Source organism: Acanthopagrus latus, chromosome 6 (genome assembly GCF_904848185.1).
Source record: "Acanthopagrus latus isolate v.2019 chromosome 6, fAcaLat1.1, whole genome shotgun sequence".
Lineage (NCBI taxonomy): Eukaryota > Metazoa > Chordata > Actinopteri > Spariformes > Sparidae > Acanthopagrus > Acanthopagrus latus.
The window spans coordinates 7519114-7544274 of record NC_051044.1 but is presented as its reverse complement, the minus strand read 5'-3'; the positions used below and the strand labels follow the sequence as shown (position 1 = coordinate 7544274).

The 25161-nt window shown below is 41.2% G+C and overlaps 1 protein-coding gene and 1 long non-coding RNA gene across 5 annotated transcripts; both read left to right on the top strand.

The window, feature by feature from the left end:
• The first annotated feature begins 7400 nt into the window (after positions 1–7400).
• Positions 7401–18664, top strand: im:7151449 (complement decay-accelerating factor, GPI-anchored). 4 transcript variants are annotated; one of them, XM_037102106.1, is made up of 13 exons: positions 7402–7625; positions 9991–10176; positions 10294–10393; positions 10854–10924; positions 11136–11318; positions 14189–14251; positions 14356–14454; positions 14666–14737; positions 16470–16508; positions 16595–16636; positions 16737–16788; positions 18064–18139; positions 18341–18664. In XM_037102106.1, the coding sequence occupies exons 1-12, from the start codon at positions 7544–7546 to the stop codon at positions 18119–18121; spliced, it is 1047 nt and encodes a 348-aa protein (XP_036958001.1). In that variant the 5' UTR covers positions 7402–7543; the 3' UTR covers positions 18122–18139; positions 18341–18664. The 4 variants fall into 4 exon arrangements, with proteins under 4 accessions (XP_036958003.1, XP_036958001.1, XP_036958002.1 ...); XM_037102108.1 differs by lacking the exon at positions 14356–14454 and having other exon boundaries at positions 7401–7625; XM_037102107.1 differs by lacking the exon at positions 18064–18139.
• Positions 18665–22417: 3753 nt separating this feature from the next.
• On the top strand, positions 22418–25161 carry LOC119021575. Its single transcript, XR_005075649.1, has 4 exons — positions 22418–22562; positions 22669–22761; positions 23031–23272; positions 24631–25161. It is a non-coding gene; the product is annotated as an uncharacterized LOC119021575 (long non-coding RNA).

Genomic DNA, 25161 nt, shown 5'->3' with positions numbered 1-25161 from the left:
GGAGAAGTGCAACACAGTGCCACTTTTGTTACGTTCCGGAGCCAGATTTGTCTTTTCGACGAGGTTCTTTTTATCGGGAGTCCTGCGTCATCACACGTGGCATGTAGCAGCTCTCCCCCTCTGCCTTGTCCGCTGCTTCAGCGCCGCCGGGTGTGGGGGGGGCCGGGACTCAAAGCATGTTGCTCGGCATGCTCGGGGGGGGGAGGACGGGAAGGGGAGGGGGGCCTTGCCAGACGAGACATTTCGAAATGTGAATATGTGCCAATCCTGGGAGCCTCCTGAGGAACAACAACCAACGACTACCAACAAGCGCTTCACTCATTACAATGCAATGACCCATATGCAAAGAAAAAAAAAGGAGACAGGCCCCTCGCCTCTCGCCTGTAGTACACACCACACCTGACTGTCATCGAAGGGGTTTAATTTAGCTCTCGGTCTCATTGTGGGATATTTTGACTTTGTCCGTTTTTTTGTTGTTTTTTTTCTCTAAAAGTTTGCTCAGCTGCATGCAGTCGGTTCCTTCTGTTTGTTTTTACTGCACGTTTTCTGCACATCACCGAGGATGATCCCGTTTTATCGTTTATACTTCTCACTCTCGACACCAGGCAGATTTCTAACGCAATCCAGCAAATGCGTTCACTCTTACCCCCGGGGACTCTAGACTGTTCTGCGCTTGTAGACGTGACTCTCCCTCACACGAACAGTATCATTAAAAAGACCAGAAACTTGTGGTTTGAGAAACTTGTTTACCAATGTGTATGATAACCAACCTGTGTGTAATTTATTGAGATACTAGATGATTACGTGTATATGTAGCCGTACCAAGCCATTCCACATTTTGATATAGACTCCAGACGACCCTGTCCCATGTTATCTGAGCTCTCACCATCCTCCCAGCGTAGTTCAGTGGTAGGAAAATGACCATGGAATCTTTTCTCTCGTAGTTCAATGAAATGTATAGGGAGCGCGCAAACCCGCCGTACCGAAAAACGTTTGCAATCGCTCAAAACGTGTCTCATTGTGAAATATTATATGATATATATATTTGAATGTGTCATGTTTTTGCAGATTCTAACTTTTAAAGTATCTATTGAACTCCATTGCACTGCATCTGCCCTCGTAGCATAACAGAATGACCATGAGTTGTATTTAATTCGTGTTGTTTGACTCGCTGCCAATGCATCGCCATTTTATGATATTGTTATCCTTATTTTATAAAGATGTTTCTTTTCTTTCTTTTTTTTTTTTATTCTAAAAAAGGTTCACTGTCGAAGGCCAAAAGGGCAAAACTTCTATAATACTGTGTAGGTTCTGAGTCGTGAACTGGATGGTTTTACCTTTGCCTATTAGGGGGGGAAAAAAGAAAAAAAGAGTGTTTTGAATATACGTATTTGTCGATCCTGCTGTGTGATTATGTGCCAGGGTGGCTTTGAAGGATCATGGAGCTTGGAGAGAGTGATTTTGTGAGTTATTGAGCGTGCTGCTGATGTAAGACAGGTATAAAGAGACGCCGGCTTCTTACATATTTCAGGGGTGGTTAGGCTTGGCGGGTATGAAATGAGAAAAAAAAAAAAGTCTAACATCACTGTTACTTTATGACTTTTTTTTTTAAGCTTCTGCTGTTGGGAAAAAAAAAAAACGGGAAAACGAAATACTCTCAACATAGCTGCGACTTGAAGAGATTTAGACGTACTCAGACGAGCTCAGGGAATGCAGTACAGTAGCAAAACGTGTGATAAAAGTCGATATCACTGACAAAAGTCTAAAAGGGAGGTTCAGGTCTGGGAGTGACTGTGATAAGAGCTTGTGATTGTATAAGGGAGATTTCAGGTCGCACATTACGAGATGGTGTGCTCTGAGCCAATCAGTGGTCGGTTTCTGTGCAATAGTTTGGTTGGTTGAACGAGTAAATCCAACCCTGAGTTGTCAGGTACAGGCCGTTCAGCCCGGTGAATCATATAATGCCCCTTTTTATTCCCCCCCAACCCGCACTGTTGTTACCCCCCTTTTACGCTTTTATTTTGACCGTTTTGTATCTCATCTCTGTATCATACTGTGGCCTTGCATCGCTTCATTAGGAAAAAAAAAAAAACAATCCTCGTGGTATCTTCTACATTCTGTAGGAACAGTAGATGTAAATGTTTGTACATTGTACAGCACCTTTATAAATACTTGCTGAGTGCTCTTTCTGGGGGATCTAAAAAGAAAAAAGAAAAAAAGAAATAGAGGTATATTCAAATTGCTCCATTATTTTTTTATGTAAAAAAAAAAGAGAGAGAGAAAATATTTAAAAATGGATCGACAAAGGATAGACTATGACCTTGACATGGTGTTCCGTTCATGCACTGAAAAATAAAGTTTTACTGAAAACACCTTCTGGACTTCTTGTTCTGAAAAATGAAATGCACATAAATTATAATATTTGTGCTCTGGTATTTATGAAGCATATGTCGTTGTACCGCCGACACAGTTTGGGACTGACAGAATAATCATCTGGAGGTCATGTTTAGATTCATGTCTTTCACGTATCGTCCAACAACGCTCCTTTACGTACGACCAAGCAGCAAGAAGCCTCTGTTACTCTGGCAGACTTCCAGTTGTCATGGCAGCCGACTGCTTCCCTCCTCCGAGCTCGGAGAGGGAGAGAGAGAGAGCCTCGACTGCTCAGAGCTGATGCTTTTTCAACGACGAGAAAAAAAAGCTCAGAGGCATCTTACACCAGGTATGCGCTGTGTCCATTAGATATTTCTAAGAAGGTGTGAGAGCGAGAAACACAAATGAAATTTCTTCAGAGAGGATTTTTTTTTGGTAAATCATCAATGAAATTCCAGCCACAGGAGAGATATGAGGATTATATAAGCTGTGAATCTGGTTTAAGCACCCTACTGTATACTTCACACAAAACCTGCAAAACATGAATGAATCTGAAATAACTCAACCAGGTGTGACTGCAAAACATTCAGATCGAAAAGCTGTTTGCCAAAAGGCTCTGCGGCGTGGATCGTGGATTCTTGGCTCGTTTTGCTGGACGCTTGTAGAAATCACAACTGTCGAACATTTAGTTTGAAATCACGAACATTTGCAGAATAACCATCGAGCAGCACAACACGACACAACACACTCAGTTCTACTTTGCACGTGTGATGATCATCTGCCCTGCTGCACACCTGAGATGTGTGATGGCGCCTGCAGCTGATCCCTGACCAGCTCCAGCAGGGCAGTTAATGACAGAGCAGTAATTTTTTTTTAACACTTTATTGATGTGAACTGCAATTAATCTGTTAATGACTGCGAAGACTCTCCGCAGCTCCATTATGTTATCGACTCTGACCCCGCTTCGGATGAGGCCTGCTCAGTCGTTCGGAGCTTGATCTGGCTGTAGAAGAGCCGCCTTAATGACTGTAGAACGACTGATAATTGCACGTGGCGCAGTAATGACTAAATTGCCCGAGAATGGCTGTAATGTGGCATTTGTCAAGTTCTATTTCAGGTACGAGCATCAAATGACGTGTAGAACTGGATTGTATGGACAATTTGATAGCAGAGGTAAATGTTCCGCCTGGACCTTTTTTTTTTTTTTTTCTTTTTCTTTTTTTTTCCAGGGAATTTATAACGTTTAACGGAAATAAAAAGTTGGTTTCTGTTGTCATTTTTAAGTCTTGAGACAGTCACGTTCATTAATGTGGAACAAAAGATCAGAAGCGGTTCAAATTTAGCATAAAAGATCATTTTCTCGGTCTGCTCAGTGCAACTATTAACTACGAAGGTAAGAAGAAGTTGCTGGTTAGATTTCTGTAATGTGGACGTATATGAATAAGTAACTTCTGTGTCTTCATCATATTTACACTCTTCACCTGAAGCCAGTTCACCACCCAACACACACACAAAGCCTACTTACTGAAGCACTGTACTCGAGTCCAGTTTTGATGATCACAAGTATATCTCTGCTTAATGAGATATATATATATATATATATATATATATATATATATATATATATATATATATATATATATATATATATATATATATACACACACACACACACACACACACACACACACACACACACACACACACACACACACACACACTTTGGAGGCAAATGTTGTACTTTTTACTCATTATTTGTATCCGGTCACTTTAGTTAGATGCTGCATCAGAACCCAGTCAGCCCATTTTTATTTGTATTTATTTAACAGCAATCCAGTCTTTAAAAAAACAATGGTGTTAAAAAAAATGCTGAATATTAGATCTGATAACCAGTCCTGCTGCCAATCAAACGATCATTTGCGAACAATATATACATGCAGCTAAATATATGTTTAATTTACTTTTACTTGTACTTTTGATACTTAAATACATGTAATATCAAAAACTTTAGGACTTTTACTCAAGTATCATTCATATGGGTGACTTTCACTCACGCCAAAGCAATATTTTAACTTTATATGTTTGCTTTTATTTCACAGTGTCATGAAATGACGCAACACAACACTACAATGTCAAATCAATTACGTTACTGTTGTGAAAAACAATCTATGTTTCTGAGCAGAACTCAGTGATACATATGGGTACATTTTCTTTTTTTGCAAGAAAACATGACCTTATTTTTGTGTTATTACATCATGAGCTTCAGTCAAAGCTTTTCAAAAGGGTTTACTGCAGTTCACCTTCAGCGCCAGTAGATGTCACCAACACGCAGTGAGGTGTTCGGTGTTCACGGCTGGGAAAGAAAAAAGGGCGCACATTTTTCTTGGATTAGCTTCAGTTGTTGTCTGGGTTCAGGCTTTGGGTTTTTAAGTTGTTCATCATGAGAATGCGTTGGACAGAATGTGCAGCACTTGAGCTTCGTCTCGTGGGAAAAAAAAACCAATACAGAACAATACTATCTGGAGAGAAACATGAGCACCTTTGACTCGTGTGAATGATGTGAAGTCTGTACAGCAGCAGCGTCTAGAGATAAGAGATACAGACATGTGAAGATGTTCAGCGTGTGGGGGGTGAAATCCTCCTGGCCTGGCTCAATGGTTCGAGCATGAGAGAGGCAGGTGAACTATGCAGCGGTGGACAGATATTAATGTTTGGGTGGCAGCCTCTCTGCTCCATTATCACACTTGAGAAGAAGCAGATGCATTCTTCTGCCTGTTGAGAGGGGAGGTGTCTTAACCGTTCACTCGGACAGGGTGTTTGGAGAGATAAGACACAGCTCACCTCTCGGAGGTTTTGAACACGACTTACCGGCCAATGCAGGTTTTCCCCGAACGCCTGACGTGTACCAAACAGGAGACATTTTATTGGCTCTGCATCAGGTCGAGTGTTTTCCAGTGACGTCTCAAAACCTTCTCTCACTTTTTCTCTGGTGATGTCACGCTCATCATCCTGCATCCTGGTGCGTCTACGCTTGTTCACAAAAAAAAAAAAAAAGAAGAAGTTCACACATGCTTCACTCAGCTTTATTAGGTCCTTGTTGCCAGGTTTCTGTGTGGGTTTCTGAGGCAACTGGTGGGTGGAGGAGGGAGACGGCCCCTGTCAACAAACGCCTGTGGTTGTAGAGTGAACTCCTTGGAATTCAGCCCCAGACTGTGTGTGCGTGAGGCAACGAGGCTCGGCCCTCAGCTGTGGAATGTATCCATGACAATAACACAAAACCCCACAAAGTGACTCAAACCGCAAACTGTTGTTGCTCACTCAGGCATATATTGAAGTGTGATTACCCTGAGATTGATCGTGTTGTCCTGGTGAGACTCTACAAACTTGTTGGTGAGTCATAACAGGGGAGAGAATTAAGGACTCCCACTAAAAGAGGAACCACAGAGGGAATACCCCCTTCTTTCTTTCCAGGACACACCCCAGTTATGTTTCCACTTTGTCTGTGGCAACAGTTGTGGAGACATCTCCACCTCTGAGGAGGAAACCACAGAGCTGCTCCAACTGGCTGACAGGCTGTGAGCTTGCGTTAGTTCACCGCTCATTAGAATAACGCTCACCTCCTTTAATGAGCTTCTCCAAACGTCATCCATTGTGTCAACTCGCCTTTGACACGCTCACCCTGAAACTTTTGCCCTGCTGGTGTCAGCCGTGACGCGTCTGACAGGGAAAACAGCTTTAAAGGCGAAACTTCCTCCCCAGCCTTTCAAAATAAGATGCTTTTTATATAAAGGCTTGAACAGCTGTAAATAAAATACTCTTCTCCGGGCCAGTAAGAAAATGTGTCAAACAAAATTTGTGTAAGTGAAATCAGAGCATTAGATAATGAAACTCAAAACATTAAACATAACAGAACAGAAGTTAAAATATAGAGATAAAACAGAATAAAATGAAATCAAAGTTCCCCTCTACATGTTAGTAGGCTCATATTAAAAAGATTTAATGTGTGTCAGACATAGTTTTTTGAGGGGGTATAATGGCACTTACACTTTTTCTTACATTAAAAATTCTGGAATATGTTTGTAAAAAATGCAAATATTTTTAATTTCACAAATTTTAACAGCTGCACTGAAGTCCATTCTCATTCTCAGGCTGCAGGGATCCACATCACACATTTTATATATTCTATATGATATAATACTCAACTTGTTTGAGACATTCTAGCAATGAAATTTGTAGACTGTGATTTTGTCTTTTTGTTCTGTAGCCCTCATCTGTGGCTCCTCCTGAGGTTTCTTCCTTCAGCTTTTTACCCTGTCAAAAGGTTTTTTTTCCCCCTGACTCAACTTAAGGGTCTAAGGACAGAGGATGTTGTTCATTGTGTACATTGTAAAGCTGAGGCAATGAGCTTTTAGGTTATATAGATAAAATTGATTCGATTTGAGTTAATTGGGCCGGGATTGGCTTCCACACCGTTTGTGATGTCACAAATCATGCTCGTCGGCTCGCCTCTTATAAATCAGATTTTAAATTAGCGCAGTAAAAAAACATACATGTTTATTAACAAATATGAATTGAGCCTTCTAGTGTTCCAACTCTGCACATGCATCATTCCACACAACTCAGATATTTCACTGTCGGAACAAGAGGAAAAACAACACTTATCTGACTTGAAACAGAATGTATGATACTTTAGGGCTGCCTGTGGCTGGTGTGAAGGGTGAGAAAATGAATATACTACAATGCAGGCAAGTTAGAACCAATTATGGACAGGTAAGAAGAGGATATAGTCAGGTAATGTACTTAAAGATATATACTGTGATGGTTTAACAACTTGTGAAAAGTAGTAACATAAATATAAGATAGAGAATGGAAAATGGCTTTTAAATTTAGATAGTCTTCATGTACACAATATAAACTACAAGAATGTAATGCACGTTTTCTGTAGAAAAAAAAGCTGTGCTTTTATTATGAAGGCGGTGTATTCCCACTTCCTGGTTGTTGAAGTTACCTTGACAGACAGCACTGATAGTCGTGGTGCGTTCAGGGGCAGGATCACTGTTTGCCGGCAGCGGAGCGAGTCGCGTGTGTTCGCCGCCTCTCTGGAGAAGCGTGACGGACTGAAGGAGGAACACCGCCGGGATCTTTTGTCGTCTCATCACCGCGGCCCGGCATGGAGGTTCTGCTGGACACCTGTGGACGGCTGCGAGTCCGACCTCTGCTGTTAATGTACATCTTTGTCCTGAAGGCAGCAGGTCAGTACTAACGCTGCATCCCCTCACACAGCTCACAGTCTGCTTAATGAGATAATATTTATCAACGCTCAAAGTCACATGAGAGCTGCAGCGAGAGAGAACCAGGCTGTCAGCTCCTCGGAAAAATAACTGTAAACGAGCTACTTTACTATTCAGACCTCACATTTATGATTTTATAACTTTTTTTTTTTAATAAAGAGGAGGGAATAAGATCATTTTATACAAACCGAACATTAAAAATACACATTTTTCCATGTGAAAAGTGTGTAAAACAAAGGAAATGTAGATTTTAACCACTTTATTAAGAGCACTTGTGCAGTCTAATGCAATCCAATACAAGTGCTTCTACTTTTATGGTGCCTATAATGTTTGTTTTGTTTGTTCACACTGTCATAGAAGTGTTAACATGTCTGAGCTGTGAGGTTCTAGTCAAAGCCGGTGTTGCACTGCAGGTGTTTCTAATATTCGCCCCACCTCATGTGTTATGAATGAGCAGAGGAGCACAAATTAGAAGCAGCTCTCAGTATAATGCAGTCCAGCTCAAACACCAGCTTTTAACCAGAAGTTCAGTTATAAACATACACATTGTACAGATGTGCTGAACAGAGCGGGTGCTGTAAACACACCATCACATTTTGTCATCTGTGTGTGAAAACTCCCGAAGTAGTTCTTTTTTGTTGTTGTTGTTGCTGTTAGATGAAGTGCCAGGACGAGACATAAATCCTCTACTGCGGTTCACTCCTCTGCGTGTTTGAGAAATATTACAGTGATTTCCACAGAGACAGAATAATTCCATTAAGTGCTGAGATGCCAATATCAACTGCAGACTGTGCTAGAAGTTCTCTGCTCCACCACAGAGACACCACCTACTTCTTTTTTGGAAGGGAGTTTTTCTTTCTTTCTTTCTTTTTTTTTTTTTTGGCACCACTGTCTAGAATAAGCCACAGTTTACAGGTTTTATTCATTGTTCAAGGCTTTATTATTTGTAAATAATGATTTATAGATATAACCACTTCCTTAGACCAAAGACCACGAACAGTGTGAGACTTAATGGATTAACCGCTGTTTATTAATGACTTATTAACAATTATGACCGCTGAATTGTGACTTATTAGAAACTGAGGAATAACTGAGGAAACTGAGGAAAGTACTTTTAATAGATTACCAACATTTATAACTGAACTATAACCAATTAGAAACACTTGACAACTGAGGGGTGTTCTCTGTGACTGTGTATAATCATAAAGCTTTAGACGTCACAGAGATGAGATGCAGACAGGACAACTTCAGTGTCTTATGGATGAACTTAACTTAAGGGGTTAATTGAAATGGGCTGAGAACACTGAACTGAGGAGAGGAGTGGGGACAGGTGGGCAGGGAAGGTCAGCTGATAAGGAAGGGAGGGAACGTCGGAGGGCATCTGGAGGGTGAATGGGAGAAAAAAAAGGCATTAGAAGGAGGCCTGGGAACAGGGAATGCGGCTGCAGGGGAGAGACAGAGACACTGACTCTGACAGTCTTGTTTTTTTTCAAGATCCGCTCCTTTTTCTGTCCCCAAAGTACCTGGAAACTGTTCATCCAGGCATTCATCACGTTGGGTTTAAATAACTGTAACTCACTCTACTCATGCTTAAGCAAACACAACCTTTCCACACTCTGAAAGTTTGAAATGCCGCCGTCAGACTCCTTACAAATTCAGACAAAAGGAGCGCATACTGTGAAACCCTGATACTAGCTTCATTACGCTGGCTATCTGCACATCTCAGCATAGGTTTTAAGATTTGGATTATCACTTTTAAGGTTTGAATGGGACTGTCCTCCGAGACGAAGTGTTGCCGCGTACAGCTGGTGCCCTTTTTATGTTTTAGTTTTAAACTGATTTTTTTGCTCCTGGCCCTCAAAGTCTACCACTATGTCTTTACTTGATTTATTTCTTGTTTGTTTTATTGTGTATTTTTGTTTCCTCTTGACTATTATTATATATATTACATTTTCACAGTAGTTATCTATATAAAAACTTGTATTTATTGTAATTTTGTTGGATTTAGTTTTTATTTGTACTGTAAAGCACTTGGTGACTATGCTTTAAAAGGTGCTATAGAAATAAAATGTATACTGTTATAATTATTATTAGTAGTTGTAGTAGTATTGGTGGTGGTGGTATTGGTTGGTGATTTATTAACCATTAATAACACTTCTAATTATATAATATAAATCACAAGTCTTTATAAATGTTTAAGGCATTTTCTCACATCTCGAGACTGTAAATCAGCTTTATTTCTTTCCTACTTCATGACATTACAGGCTGTCATGTTTTCCATTTTTCTTTGACTAAAGCTGAGTGATTTCTCCTGTTTTCTCTCCAGCTGACTGTCCCCAACCTCAGGGAGGAGAAAACATCGTCTTATCCAACGAAGCACTTCTAATGAACAAATTTCCGGAAGGTTCCGACGTGACGTTGGAGTGCGCCAATGGATATGTTAAAGAGAGCGGCTCTGGGGTCACAACCTGCGCTGACACTAAGTGGACTGAGCCAGATCTCATATGCAAAAGTGAGTCCCGGATACTTTTACTTTTGTAACTCTACTGACACTTTTATCAAACGTTTTTATTCTGTCGTTTCATAGAGGTCCAGCATCAACATTCCCCTGTTTGTTTTTATGTCGCAGAGAAGGACTGTGGTCCCCCTAAAATGCAGCCGCACATGATCTTCAATGCCAGTCATGGTACCCTGTTTGGTGCTACAATAAGGATAACATGTGATACAGGGTGAGTCCAAATGTTAACGGGAGGAAATCGGACTGTTCGAATTACACCTTAAAATAACTAGTTCGTTAAGAGGAGCAAGTGGCGACACGAGGCAGATCCAAAGACAACACACACTCAGGGAGCCTTCAGTAGATCACTGTGCTCGCAGTCAGTTGTCTACCAGACAGCGCTGCTGGCGGATACACCTAGAAACACCGATGTTGAGGTGGATTTCGCTGATGGAAAACATCTGGTGGTCGTGAAAGACAAACAGAGCCGCGGCCAGAGAGTGTTACATCAGACTTTCGCTGATCAGAAACTTGGCTCTTCGTGCTGAGGGAGCCGTTGATGCATAGTTCAGGAATAAACTCTTGTCAGAATTTGGTTTCAGCGTTGAAAATTCCTCCTCGCTGCATTACACCATCATGACTCTTACAGTTTCAGTCCCGCCCTAAATAAACAGTCGTGCCTCCGTCAACAGGTACCAGGTTAGTGGGAACAGCTACAAACAGTGCCTTGTAACAGGATGGACCGGAAGAGCAAAGTGTGAACGTACGTGTGTCTTACTTTGTATTTCTTATTTCTAATGTTTGGTATGTTCTTCTGTTTCTCTTCTCTTACACAAGCTGTTTATGCAGCGCCAGTTTTGTTTGTTCCGTCTTTGCAAAGCAGTTTGTCTTCCTCCGTTTCTCCCTTTCTTTGTTATCATTTTTTTTCAAGAATGCGTGAAAACACCCATTTGTCTGTCTGTTTGATTCCTCAGTTGTAACATGTGATATACCTGCTGAAGTGGCCCATGGCAAACGCTCGTGGGAGTCGGAAGACTACCCAACATATGAACAGGTCATACGATACACCTGTGATGACGGATACACCCTCGTCGGGAAGGACACACTTGTGTGCAGCGACAGTGGTGAATACGATTCTGAGCCTCCTGAATGCAAAAGTAAGCAGACTCCATCCATCCATGTGTTTGACCTCTTTACACCGATGAGTCAGAGGAAGGCTGCGGTAGACAAAACTTCATGAATATCAAGTGCCGTTTAAGTTATCTGACGGCCGCACAGGAAGCTTTGCATGTTTGAACCTTTGTAAAACTCTAGATTACATTTTTTTTTTTAGATAAAGTAAATGATTTACATTTGTAAATACATTTCCAGTTGATGGGATGGACCTAATTCACTCAAGAGCCATTTTTCTCCAGCATCAGGTTCAGGGTGCGAAACTCAATTTCGCACTGTTTGTGCCTTCCAGGTTGAAAGTTGCACAGACGTTGGGAATCTTACAGTTTGTTACTGTTATTGTCATTTGACTGCTTCCCCGGTGATGGGCACTGAAACGACTGTTGCTAGTGAAAATCTAACCATACTTTGGGCTTTTTTAAAGGTAAAGCAACATATTTTAAACCCCATTATTGACTGTTAAGACAGCAGCTAATGTTAGCATTCAAAAACTTTGCAGCTAACGGTGCTGTTTCGTAGTGTAACACAATAAAATTTTAGGAAAGACGTCAACTGAGTCTGAAATATCATCGCACATCTTGTAACGGTGCGGTAATGGTTGGAAGCTAATTTTAGTTGCTGTCTGACGTCAGCTAATATGTTACCTGCTGGATTTTCACCATCCACTGTCTCTTCAGTCGCCAGTCATTTAGAAGGCAGACAAGTAAAAGTGGTTTGTCAGATTATTATTTTTATACGACTCGCACAGCAGTGAGTCACCCAGAGCCTGACATCAGAGGAAAATGGCCGCTGTGTTAAAAAGGTCTACTCTTTGCGCAGCGATATGGAAATCAGCTCGCAGGCACTGACAAAGATAAAGCAGCAGTCAGCAAACTGTTCCCAACTGTCCGATCTGGTGTGTTCAAGGACATTTACACATCAAATATGTGAGTCAGACAGATAAAAGCATTGCATTCATCAGCTTAAGTACATTGTACTGCCGTGAAGTCAGTGTTCAAACAGCGGCTGCCTGGAATGTAATGAATCAGTCAGGAAACCGCTGTTGTGCAGTCAAATATCGGCTTGTAATGTCATGCATGGTTTGCAGTTAATGGGTGAAAACCTACGAAACCACAGACGCGGTCTTGTTACATCTAACCGATGCCGCATGCTCAGCTGCAACTTCACGGTGCGCTGCCAGGCACCAAATTGTTAAACTCATCTGTAGTTTACTGCATTCAGCTAAAGAGCACATAGTGTAGGTGTTGCTATGGTGTCACTGCTGGCAAGTTTGAGCATCATCACCTCAGCACACTCCTTATAAAGCTACGTCCAATCTTCACAGCGTTTTTGTACTCGCCACTCGTGTGTGTGCTCACCCCAAGCTGTTTGTTTGTTTACTAACTGCCACACTCACATTCTCATTAATACTGACTTAAGAGCATCCTCTTATCAAAAACTAAGTCATTGGTCAAAAACACTACACTGAGTACAGTTTTCCACCAGGCGAGGTTTGAACATGTCATTTGTAGACACAGAAGTTTATAATCAGCGTACAAATCATATACATAAGTAATGCTTAACTAATGCATGACTCGTGATGACTTCATGCATGAATACATGAACTCCTGTTGACCATTAACAAATAATCAGGTCACTATGATTTACATGATTGGTTCACATTTAATAGATCATCAGTTAAAGAATGTTAATCACTGCGACTCCAGTCACCTAAAACTTTATTTCAGACCCACGTGTTTGCTCTTTGAAAGCACAATGGGGCCTGCTCTCATGAAAATATTATGCTGGTGTTTTTTTTAGAAAATCAAACTCAGACCAGAACTAGGGCTGCACAGTTATTCTAAATATTATTGAAATCGGAACATGGCCAAGTGCAATATCCTGAGGCCCTGACCTACACATTCTGATCACCAGATGTAAGGGACTTTTTTTGCACCCCACCAGTTTTCACGTCATCATGATGAGATAACCTGATGAAGGCCTAAGTACCGAAACATTGTTGTCAATAAACTTAACTGCAAGTGGGCGATGTGCGGGATTGTTTTTCCTGACATCACCACGGTTAAAATGTTTTTTCATCATTTCCACTAATCGTAAGTCATGTAGCAGTTGTAGCAGAATAATCCCAGTTTGATCTTTTTTTTACCATATCAAGTAAAACACAGCCACAAAAATAAAGTTTTATGCAACTGAAATCCAGCTCCCTTTAAATGGATGTCAAGCCACATGAAATAACTGTGATTTAGCATTCCTTAAAGGTGCAATATGTAAGAATTGGCCGACTGTTGAGTTCACACTCGAAGCCAATAAGGGCCGGCATATCAGGAGAGCAACCGCTAGCTGTTGCTAACTGTAACTGTCATTAGGCAGTTAGCTCGATTAGCCGCGCCGCTAGCATTCTGGACCAGGAGCTCAGAGCACCGGGAGAGTCTTTAGCTTTGGAGGCTAGCTGGTTAGCGTGCTATCTGCGATGGAAAAAACATCAACATCAAAATAGTTATTTCTTCTCTTTTGGTTGGTATTTTTTTGTCAATTCTGAAATGTTTTTCAAAACAAATGTGTACACATTGCCCCTTTTACATAAGAAGTATGAACTAATCACGTAAAGTTTTAGTGAATTGATCATTTCTTAATCGTGAGACACTGAAATTCTTGAAATATCCTCCATGAATTCATGCATTAAATCATCAGTAACGATGCGTTAGTGAAGCATTAAGTATATGATGTGTACCCTTATTTTAAAGTGTTGCTCATTCTGCATGTAAAATCAAATTTGTTCACATGCTCCACCACGTGAACGGTTATAAACAGTCATTTCAACAGCAGATAAACTCAGTAGTGTTTCTATTCATAGGTGTCACAACAGAAAAAATTACAACAACAGTGGTCACGTCAACACCTACACCTCCGGCACAAGGTATAGAAATCACTCAAATATTATGGAAGAATTTAAAGATAATACTCGTCACTGCAAGAATCACACAGCATGTTTGAGAACAATGGTTATTTTCCGTGTCACAGAGGCGTCCACTTCCACAGACCCACCTGCCACATCCACAGCTCACAGAGTTAAAGCTAACACAGCCAGTGCAACATCAGCTGTGTCACCTACACTACGAGGTACAGAAAAATGTCTCAAAACTCAGACGATCAGCATGTAATTACACTGTAAATCTTTTACGCACAGCCCTTGGTAGCATGAATGGATTATGTGCACGCTGCATGTGTTTTGTTTTTTTTTCCGAGGAATGGATTCTCAGCTTTACGAGCTACTTTTATCCTGCTTAAACTAGAGAGGAAATGGAAATCATTGTTATCGTTCTGTTTCAAGGTGGTAGACACTCTTTGCCGGCTGAGGATAAAGCTACTACAGCCAGTGAAACATCAACAACATCATTTCAAGGTATTGAACAGTTTAATGAAAAAGCAGTCCAGCTTGAATCTCCATTACCTTTGGAAGTTTCGTGATTACAAGCTTAAATTTAATAACTTCTGTGCAGTGGATTTTGAATTAAACTGCACCATCGATGAACCGATGCTTCCCTAAACTTTGTGTGATTTGTTTGTATTTAGTTTGCGATTTGTTATTTCAGTTAAATTACCTGGTTGTTTCAGTGGAGGGAAGAAACGCAAGTGAAATATAACAATGTCTGGCCTTGGTTTTCTTTTAAGGCAACTGAAATGGATCTGTGCATCAAAAAAAATAGAGGTAATACTTACAAAATGGCCCTTAATGGGAAAGTAATCTTGTTTTGGAAAACAGCACAGCAGAATAAAATATAATGACTCCTGTGCTACACATGGATACACAAAACTATTTACAAGGAGAACAAATGTTACCGTCAGTGTGGAAAACTGAAATTAAACCTTTAGAGGGTCCAGCAAGGGCTTATGTGCTCAGAGCTCACTGAATGGGATTATTTTAGTTATTTTGTTGCCTTTTTTAGACAGAAACAGAGACTAACAAAGTTCACTCATTTTGGGAAATAGGCTTATTGCCTTTCTGGTGTAAAACTTTATCTTTTATGGGGAGTAATGTGCCAGGCAACCATCAGAGACTCCAGAAAGCAACAGTCAAGATACAATATGGCGCATAACCCCGCTGTAAAATGAAAAATTGTGGACATATTACGCAGGATTTGCGAGCAATGATGGTCGACCGAGCTAGGGAGTGAATGTAGAGACGGCGGGTGGTGTTGGCGAGAACAAAGCAGTGACTCAGATAAAATGCCCACGCCTCCACACAGCCCTTCAGATTTTCTGTGAATGCAGGATTCACCTCTGCTCTGCGTGTCTGTGTGTGTGTAGCTCCGTCCTACCCTCGGTCAAACAGGCACACAGCCCCGAAGCTTTTAAACAGCCATGACAAAGAGCAGAGCAGAGGAGAGGAGAGAGGATAAACATTTTTTTTTATTGAGTTACTACTTTGAGACATGATTGGCAGGGTGCTACACACAACCGCCCAAAGGTTGACACCCAGAAATGTCCTGAACACAGTAAAATACTATGGAAATAAGATAATACGGGTAACAGGGTGGGGTCTCCACAGATACAGACACCACCACAGACTTCTACTGGGTCGTAAGTGATGATTGAGAGGGAGTTTTTTTTTTATTTTATAGGAATATCCTGCATAGTATACCTTTCAAACAAACCAGATACAACATATTAATTAGCGAGTGTCTGTGACCGTTTCTAGTCTTTTTGTAAAGTATGGCTGCATATTCAACCACCACACATGAGTCTGCTATCAATCTTCCCAATTAACTCTTCACCAGAAAGTCAGTAAGCACATTTCCCAAGTTGTCAGACTGCCCGTTTTAACACCACAATTTACGACTCCATGTTTTCTCCCCCATTGTAATTTTAATTGTTTGCGTAACAAACAATAATGGTTTTTAATTTACTGACCGAAGAGAGCTGTCATTTAACATTCTCAGACACATCTCCCTCCTTCTGCCCCCGTCCCAGTTAATATGTCGACGTTCTTCCCTTCACTGATCCAACATAGAGATACATATGAAACCAGCAAAATCGTTTGACACATACTCTAATATTTAATCGGTATATTAGTTTGTAATGGCCCATCTTGGATGTTGTGGTGATGTACTGATAACACTGTTTTATACTTGCAGACATACGTAATCACGCTGTAGAACCCAGCAGGGATAGTGGTGAGTTATTGAGCCCCCGGTCTCATCAGGATGTGGACGTGGGTGATTATCTATGTTCTGCATTTAACTCTGCTTGTGTCTTTCAGAATATGTACCTGTTATAATCAGTGTTGTGGCCGTTTTAGTAGGTAATGTACAAGTTTTCTCTTTTTACTTCACGATTTCACAGAATTTGAATACGAAAACAAATGAATCACTCTCTTTTTCTCTTCTTTCTTTTGTTTACAGTTGCTTGTATAGCTGTTCTGTGTGTACACAAGTTCCTTCTGAGGAGAAAAGGGTGAGGCCCAGTGTTTTTTTTTCCTCTTAACTCTTCAATGCATGAGTCATATTTGATCGTGCCTGTAAATTCTGTTGCTTGTTGGTTTTTTTCTTCACTTTTCTGCCTTTAACTGTAATGCACAGATCAATTACAGCGCATGTTTCTGTAAAAACAAATACAGCATGCAGGTGAATGATATGCAGTAACTTCTAAGTAACTAACTCCGCAGCAGGTTCAGATTCTTCCCCCTTGTTCTTGAGTGTTTGAGCTGTTTAAGGAAACCTAGATGTCTGCATGTTTTCGGACTTGCTCCAAGAACGAGGGAAGTCAACAGGAAGTCCTTTAATAAAACAGGCTGTGACATAGAAATCAGCATCGGGAAAAAAAAATTCCCTCAGGCTGGGAAGAATCAGGAAGCCTTTGAAAATCAAGTTCAGTGCAGGAATTAACTAATTCAAAACAATACAGAAACAGAGGCCTATTTCTTGACTCAGGTGACAACCATTTTGTTGACATTCCCGTGGGCTAAATTTGACAAAAAGAAAAAAATAACAGATTGTTTTCATTTTTTACCCTTTCCTTCAGTGTGTTGTAGCGCTCCTCTCTCCCACAGAAAACATAGTGCCTGAACTGCCTCGTCAGTAGCCCCACCTTCTGTGACTTCATGACATCACACTATGTCACTGTGTCGCACATTCGCATAATTCACGCAGATATTTACAGTAGAAGTGGAGCTAAATAGAGGCTGAGAAGATAGCATAGCCGACTGGATACACGGCGAGTGGCACGGGGTCAGATGTGGGTAAGTTGACCAATCAGAGGAGATTTTGGGTTGGGGGGGTCCTTAAAGAGACGGGAGCTACAACACAGTATTTAGGACAGACTGGGAAGACTTTGCTGTCCGAGTAAACTGATGTGTTTTTTAAGCATTAAAGGAAGTAAATCTAGGTGTATCCCAAAATAAAACGATGAACCTGAAAATGAGCATAATATGTCTCCTATGACAATTTTAATAAACTTAATCAGCTCAGGGCAACTTCCCTTTAACATGAACCTCTTATTAACAATATGATGACATGAAACCTTCACATACTGCATTAAACCAAGGTTAAGACTTACTTTACAAAACTACATTATTCTCTCAAAGTGGCAGTGACTAACACTAACATTGCGGAATGCTAATCAAGAATGCGTTAAAACAACAACATTTGGTGAACTAATAACATTTTAACATACAATTAACAGAAGTGAAACAAAAATCTGACACAAATTCCTTATTTGATGACACTATAGCTCATATGACACCAGAGAAGACCTGAAGCCGGAGTTATTACAGTTCCAAAATCTTTAGGTTGCCTGCCCGACTGAGGTACCTCTCACTTCCTGTGTATTTACTCTTACAAAGTACAGAAAACAACCGAAATACCTCTAAAAAGCCATTTTGAAGAAGTGTTTACTGGCTTGAGTTTTTTAAGTGGAAGCATGTGGCAGATAAATCCAAATAAATCTGCTGTGTGAATGAAGCTCAACCTGAACATTTCTCCTCTTCATTTCTTCTCTTCGACACCAGCTTTGCAAATGGAACCAGTCCCATCTGATAAACAGCCTCTGGGAGCCGACAGGGACGTGCCAACACACTGCAGCGGTGCCTCTCTGAGTCGATGCTGGGGGGGAGGGGGCTCACTTTAATGTTAATGCACTCAAAAAGGCAGATAATCAAATGTATAAGTAACATAATTTAAATCTAAGGATGAAAAGCACTTTTTTTTACGATGTATTTTTTTAATGCCACATTATTTTTAACAGTTGTAAATAGCTCGTGCCACCATAGTATTACCATTTTGTACATTATTATTTATGTTGTAAACTGAAATTAAAACACTTTAACAATGCCTCCTTGTGTGGAAAAAGTATTGCGGTATTTGCTGTATGCAGTTGAGGTTATCTTAAAAGCATAACTTTACGCGTTAATAATGTGCTGGTTTGTTAGAACAGACTCGTGAAAAAAGGGGGGATTCAAGACGGCGCACAAAGTGGTTAATTCAGTTCGCGGACTGACATGGCGGCTGATAAAGATACAATCAGCCACATTCTTCGCCTCCTGACTTTTTCTTTTTGTCATTGTCTATTGTTTCGTGAGCTGGCTGAGCAAAATAATGGGAAACCTTTTTTCATGACAGAAGACAATGCAGTGGAGTACCGGCCATCAATAATAACCCGTGCAACACAAACTGCTGTATCACTTGTGAGGGGACATTCTCAGGGAAGTGATCAGAATGTTTTTGATCTTGAATGAATGGGCCAGCAGAGCAGAAACCTGTCCACGCTTGTTCACCATCCCGCTCGGCTGCTTTTGTTGACACATCGCTGAATATAAAATATTGTGTATTAAACTGTAACTGTAAGATTTTACGTAGAAAATGTCAAACACAACATAAAGACTAAAGCATTCCATTCGAAAGAGTTGGACGTCCAGGTTTTGTTCTCATTTTAGAACATTTTCGTGCCTCAAAGGAGGAACAACTTCAATGTTTGCATTCACTGTCAGGGCAGCAGTGAAGGACCGGGCCATTATCCTGGCAGGGGTGTGGACCAGCACAGAGAAAAAACCCCATAATAGAATGTGGCTCCACTGTTTCTTTGTACTCTGGTGTGCTGTCGTGCCAGAGGCCTGACTGTGCCTTTCAAAAGACAGGGTTTCTTGTGTCTACTTCAAAAGAACTTACATGTTTCAGTAAACCATTTTTGTAGACTTTCTTTTTTTTTACAAGTTCTTTCATTGTATATGATTTTGGAAAAAAACTTTTAAGTGGATTGAAAAGATCCTTTTATTGACTTGTGAAATCTTCTGGAAGAACAGAAGAATATGGCCGTAAACAGGATGTGCACTCATCCTGGTAGTTATTTGTCTTAGTTGTGTGGACAGACAGTGCATTATCAGAGAGGGGGGGGTTGCCTTTAACTCTCAGAGAAATGTCCACAACAGTGGCGGTGTCTGTGGAGGTCATCAACCATCCTCCATAGACAGCTCCCGGAAAGAAAAAAAAGAAAAAAGAGTAAAGCTTTAATGGTGTTGCTCACTTGTTCCACGTTGGAGCAACTTTTAAAAAGACATCACTGAGATACACTGTTACACCAGATTACATGTTCCTTGATTACACTGACCGCAGACACAATTTTTTTTTTTCTCAAAAGTCAAAAGCACGTAGACTAAACCATCTTGGTGCCTTAAATACTCTTTTTTCGATAAATCCACAGCTGAACATAGTTCACCCAGAAAAACACAATTTACTTAAGTTGTAGTGCTAAAAACATGTAGTGCCAATCTTTTTTGAGAAATGATTTAGCCGTTTTCTTAAGTGCAAGTCCATATTTGCTTTTTTGGAGTATTCATATCATGGGATGAATTGGCTGGAGACTGGGAACGAGTGTTAAAAGCATAACACAGTGGAGAAAGACTATGAGTCTACATCCCTGCTCTTTCTGTTTTGGTTACATTTAGTTGAAATTAAATGACAGTGGTGCTTCAAGCTGAGTGCTAACGTGTTTGTGCTTAGGTTTAGCTTGTTAGCATGCTAATGTTTGCTAATTAGCGCTGAACAAAAACTACAGCTGAGGATGTGAATGTCATAAGTTTAGTCAATTAAGATGTCGACCTGGTGATGATAGGCAAAGAGTGAAGGAATCACCAAAGTATTTAATATTTTTCTGGATTTGTGTCTATCAAGCAAACGTCACTGAGGCCTATGCTGAATTTCATTGAAACCCATCACTTGTTGAGACTTGAGGAAACAAAAAGTCCACCTCATGTCGCCTCATTCCATCATCGAGGAAAATTCATCATTCAGTTATTGGGGCTTATGAAACCCTTTTCAGAGACAAGTTTACACTTTGTAAAATGCCTGAATGATTCAGTGTCAAAACAAGTCAAAACAATAAAACTTGATAAACTATAAAACAGTGTTGATTCAGTTGGAGCCAGGGAGGGTGTGGTGCTGCGATGGTGCAATGGGGAAAATGGTTTTAAAAGAGGAGGGAGGAATCAATGCTGTTTTTTATGAATCAGAATCAATCAAATAGCACTTACCAACTATAGCTCTGTCCAAGTGACATCGCTACGTCAGCAGAAAAGCATTATATCACCAGCTTTATCCTTATAATAGAACCTCACAACAAAAGGAATCACGCATGTAAATAATGCATTAGGACAAACTTTCCAACTGCGTAATCACTCCTCAGTCAACATAGTAACTTCTTTGCAACCATGGTGTACAAGACAATAGACGTATAAACACGTCAGCGTTGTGTCAGAATAGTATCATGACTAACCAGCTCTACTGGTCCTCTCCTGTAGCCTCAGCAGTCATTAGTCAGATGCAGCCTCGCCACAGGAAATGAAAAGTCAAGTGAAGAGTGATAGCACGACGTATGCTGGGTGTCCTCCCTGTCTCAGCAAGTCAGTTTTCCACTCACATTGGAAGCACTGATTCCTCCTTCTCTTTCAAACCATGTTTTTCCAAAGGACTACAGCACCACACCCATCCTGACTGGAATCATCACGGTCTGAAAACATCTATACCCAAATGGTCCAGTTTAAAGGACTTGTTCTAATGCTGAACACCATTCAGGCATTTTTGAAAAGTGTCCGACTGTTTTTTCGAAAAGACTTTCATAAGCCTTTGTTCAACATAATCCTTCGATTTGAAATTAAATTATGAGAATCACCACAAGTGGAGTTATGAGGTCTTTACATGACAACAGAAAGATGTCAGCCAACACCTGCTGGTTTTCCACTGGACCTCCGTGAGTCCCCATCCTGTTTGTGAAGGACAGGAACACAAAAATGAAATGTCTGTCCATCCTCTTTGTGGAGATCCTATTACAGGAATTCCCCTTTTGCACTTGCACAACATAACACAAAGTGACATAACACGCTGTAAGATGGCATAGGCTTTAAATGGTGCACAGTAAAATAGTCCAAAAACACCAAAGTGTGGTTTTGAAAGCTTTTTTTAACACATAAATTAAAGGGACAACGTGTCAGAATCTAATTTGAAAACATAAAAAAATAACTCATATTATCAACAGAATGTGAAGAAATTACAGTTTTTCATGTTATTATTTTAAAATGTGTTGCAGTTAGCATGCTAACCAGCTAGCCCCAGCAAGCCTGGTCCAAACACTCACCTGGTCCCCGAGCTCCCCGTATGAACCACTACCTGCACTTCTAACTGAGTTAAGTTAAGGATATCTACAGATAGCAGCAGTTAACAGTCACTGCTGATACGCTACCTGCTTTTTGTTTTGAATTTGAAACGTGGCCAATTCTTACATGTAGCACCCTTTAAATGTACTAAAATGAAGAAATGCTACACTGGGAATAAAAACGAAATGTAACACAAGGTCGTAAATAACTCTATCTCAGGATATTGTCACAGTGTCGCCTGTTTTGTGTACATTCCTGCTCATTCCGCCTCTCTGACCCCCTTCAGCCATATTTGCCCTCTCTCAGACCCCTCTCCCTTCTGACTTTCCTCCCAGCGATCCTCCTCACCTGGGCATCCCTTCCCATGCACCTGCACATCATTCCCTCATCAGCCAATCACATATACCTGCACCACATCCACTGGCCTGTACGTTGCAAACATCTGTATTCTTCTCCCTGCAGTAATCTGTATTTTGACCTGCTTGCTGTTGATCACCAGCACCACCTGCCTTGCTTTGCCCCTCTGGATTTGTTTTCCTGTCTGGGCTTCCTTCCTGGTGTTGACCCTTGCCTGCCTCACCATTCTGTGAGTCCACATTGTATACGCACTATACTGTCCCTGCTGCGATCAATCATTGTACTCTACCAGTCAGTCCACATTTGGGACCTTTCCCTTGTTTCCACGTACACAGCAGCTGCGACAGATATTGATGACAGAAGACCGGAAGGCTGGAAGGGAGCTGGAAGCTTCTCATGACAGAAATGAACAGTGATTCAGCGCCGAGGTAAGTAAACCTATCAAGCCAAAACACAACCATACGGCATCAAATCTAACACTTGATGCCTCCCTAATGATTGCAAATGTGTCAAATGAGGTGATGTCCACAAATCACCCTCCTGTAATAAGAGAAGATCCTTCAATTTGCTTCTAACTGTATGTTTCAATACATCCAATACATTCATCCATGATGCATATTAAAATGTATATAAAGTGTCACGGCGTTGGATACATCTGAAGTCATTACAAGGATGAATATCAATTGTTGTCTTTCAGGAAGTTTTCAATAAAACGCAGTACATCACAGCTGGACATTTTAGCCGGCTCCCATGACACCAAGTGCTCGAGATCATGATCCCATTATCAGTCTTGATAGTGTGTCAGAGCACAAAGAGGAGGAAATTCTTCCGATCGGCCTCACATGAGACCCTCCGGTTCATCCCGTTCCAGCCACGTGGTCGAGCGTTCGCCACAGGGGAGGGAAATCTCAGAGGAAGTGATGCAGTTTTACACACGAGGTAAACAATAAAAGTGACTCACACCACACACGCACATACACAGGCTAACTCATGTTTATGTGGCATCGCAGAGTAAACCTGGCAACCTGACCGGAGCCCCCTTCTGTGGCAAACTGTTCACGATTCATGTGATTTTTTTTATAAACCCTTGAAATGGTTACATGTAATGTGGTCGGTGTGGTGAGAGCGGTTATGACACAGCAGACTTTTCTGTGGGGGGAAATCGGAAAACTATAAGACTTGAAGCTCGTCTTTGGAGTTGTTCTCATAAGCAGGGAGGATGGAGATCTCTCAGCTTAAGACAAACAAGACCTAAACGGTTCCCACCGAGGCCTCAGTGTTAGACCAGATCCAGATGTTCAGCAATGAGCACCCTACCATCAGCGTGGCAGTGGTCTCAAAGTAAATGTTTACATCCTCTTTAATAGGGCGGCTCTTAGCATGAGCACCTTCACCCGTATGGAGGATTATTTTTAATTGCGCGGCCTTCTTCAGCTAAAGAACACGTGAACTTAAGAACAAGAACATAATGAAAAAGAACTGGACACGATGAGAGCCATTATGTCACACAGCTTATAGTGACAGTTATGATGTAAACATGTTCCTGACAGTGACAGCATTAATAATCCTTCAGTTATGAGCTTCAGCATAAGATGGTTCTTGTTTTTAAGAACCAAACCATGGACCAAACCACGAGGGTCTGTTTTAAGTTAGCCTTTCTGCTGAACAGCAGCCCCTTCAGCTACGGTTTGGGTACTAATTACAGAATAATGGCAAATGCAGCATTAAGGAGCTAGTGGAGCCTGGATTTATTCCTCCCACGGCATCAAATACCACCGTTCTGTCACGTGGCATCTCCTGGCATCTGTTCTATCTTGGCACCTCATAGCATCGGGATGACGTGCTAAAGGGCACCTTCCACCTATGATATACGAAGTGACTGAGTCCGAATGGGGATGGAGGACGGAGGTTGGGTCACACACAGGACTTTTACCGAGGAGCCGATTCATGTCCCGTGTGAAATCAGATAATCTAGAATGTTTTCCTGAACCTAACAAGTAGGGCTTTTTTTTTTGCCTAAACCTAACCAAGATGCCATTTGTAAAGCTTTGTCACACACAGATGCTAACGGGTATCTGAGACGTGGACTGTAGTGGTTTTCTGTGCGACTGGGGCTGTGCCCGCAGCTTTCAGAAACAAACGATCGAGTATTCACGCTCACTTCGCACAGCCAGATGTGCCGAGGAAGGAAGGGGGATCTGAACTTCTCCTCAAGCCCTCTTATTATCCGTTCTTTACCTAACTATTTATGTCCATCTTTGTGTGCCACATTATGAATGCCTTCCTCTCTACGACAGCCGGCTTTTCGCCCCTCGCCTTTGAGCACTGCTGTTTGGATCAACTACTGTACTCCTCTGGTTCCTGGTGTGGTTGGATGACCTGTCATACAAACCAGGACCAAAGCATAACCACAGTTTGACAGAAGCACAAGGAGAGCAGAACACCAGCCACTGGTCACACCAGGCCAACTGCAGCTGAGAGCAGTGGGTAGACAAAAGGTATGTATTAATGCTTATTAAATCAACTTTTATTTGGAAGAGAGTAAAAACCAGATTTCTTCTCTCAAAAGTCCCAAAGTCTTGCCCCAAAGTATTTTCCTATTTTTATCCCAACTCGTGCTTCTAATATTCAGGCCTGCTGTGACCAATCCATAACTGTAATTGCCGGTCCTCCTCCCACATCTGCTGAGGTTAAAGGAAAACTCTTGATGTAACTTCATTGAGCCAAAGATAGCAGTCATACGTGACCGCATCACAGCGAGGCAGGCACGGCAAGCCCAAGCGGGGCAGGGTGGATCAAAATCTGACGATACAGCTGTTGATGTCATG

Bases quoted from the DNA above. Each gene is read 5' to 3' on its own strand.
- im:7151449 (XM_037102106.1), top strand. From the start codon at position 7,544: ATGGAGGTTCTGCTGGACACCTGTGGACGGCTGCGAGTCCGACCTCTG. The intron at 14,252-14,355 runs GTATAGAAATCA...TCCGTGTCACAG, and splicing joins ACCTACACCTCCGGCACAAG to AGGCGTCCACTTCCACAGAC. The intron at 16,637-16,736 runs GTAATGTACAAG...TTTTGTTTACAG, and splicing joins TGTTGTGGCCGTTTTAGTAG to TTGCTTGTATAGCTGTTCTG.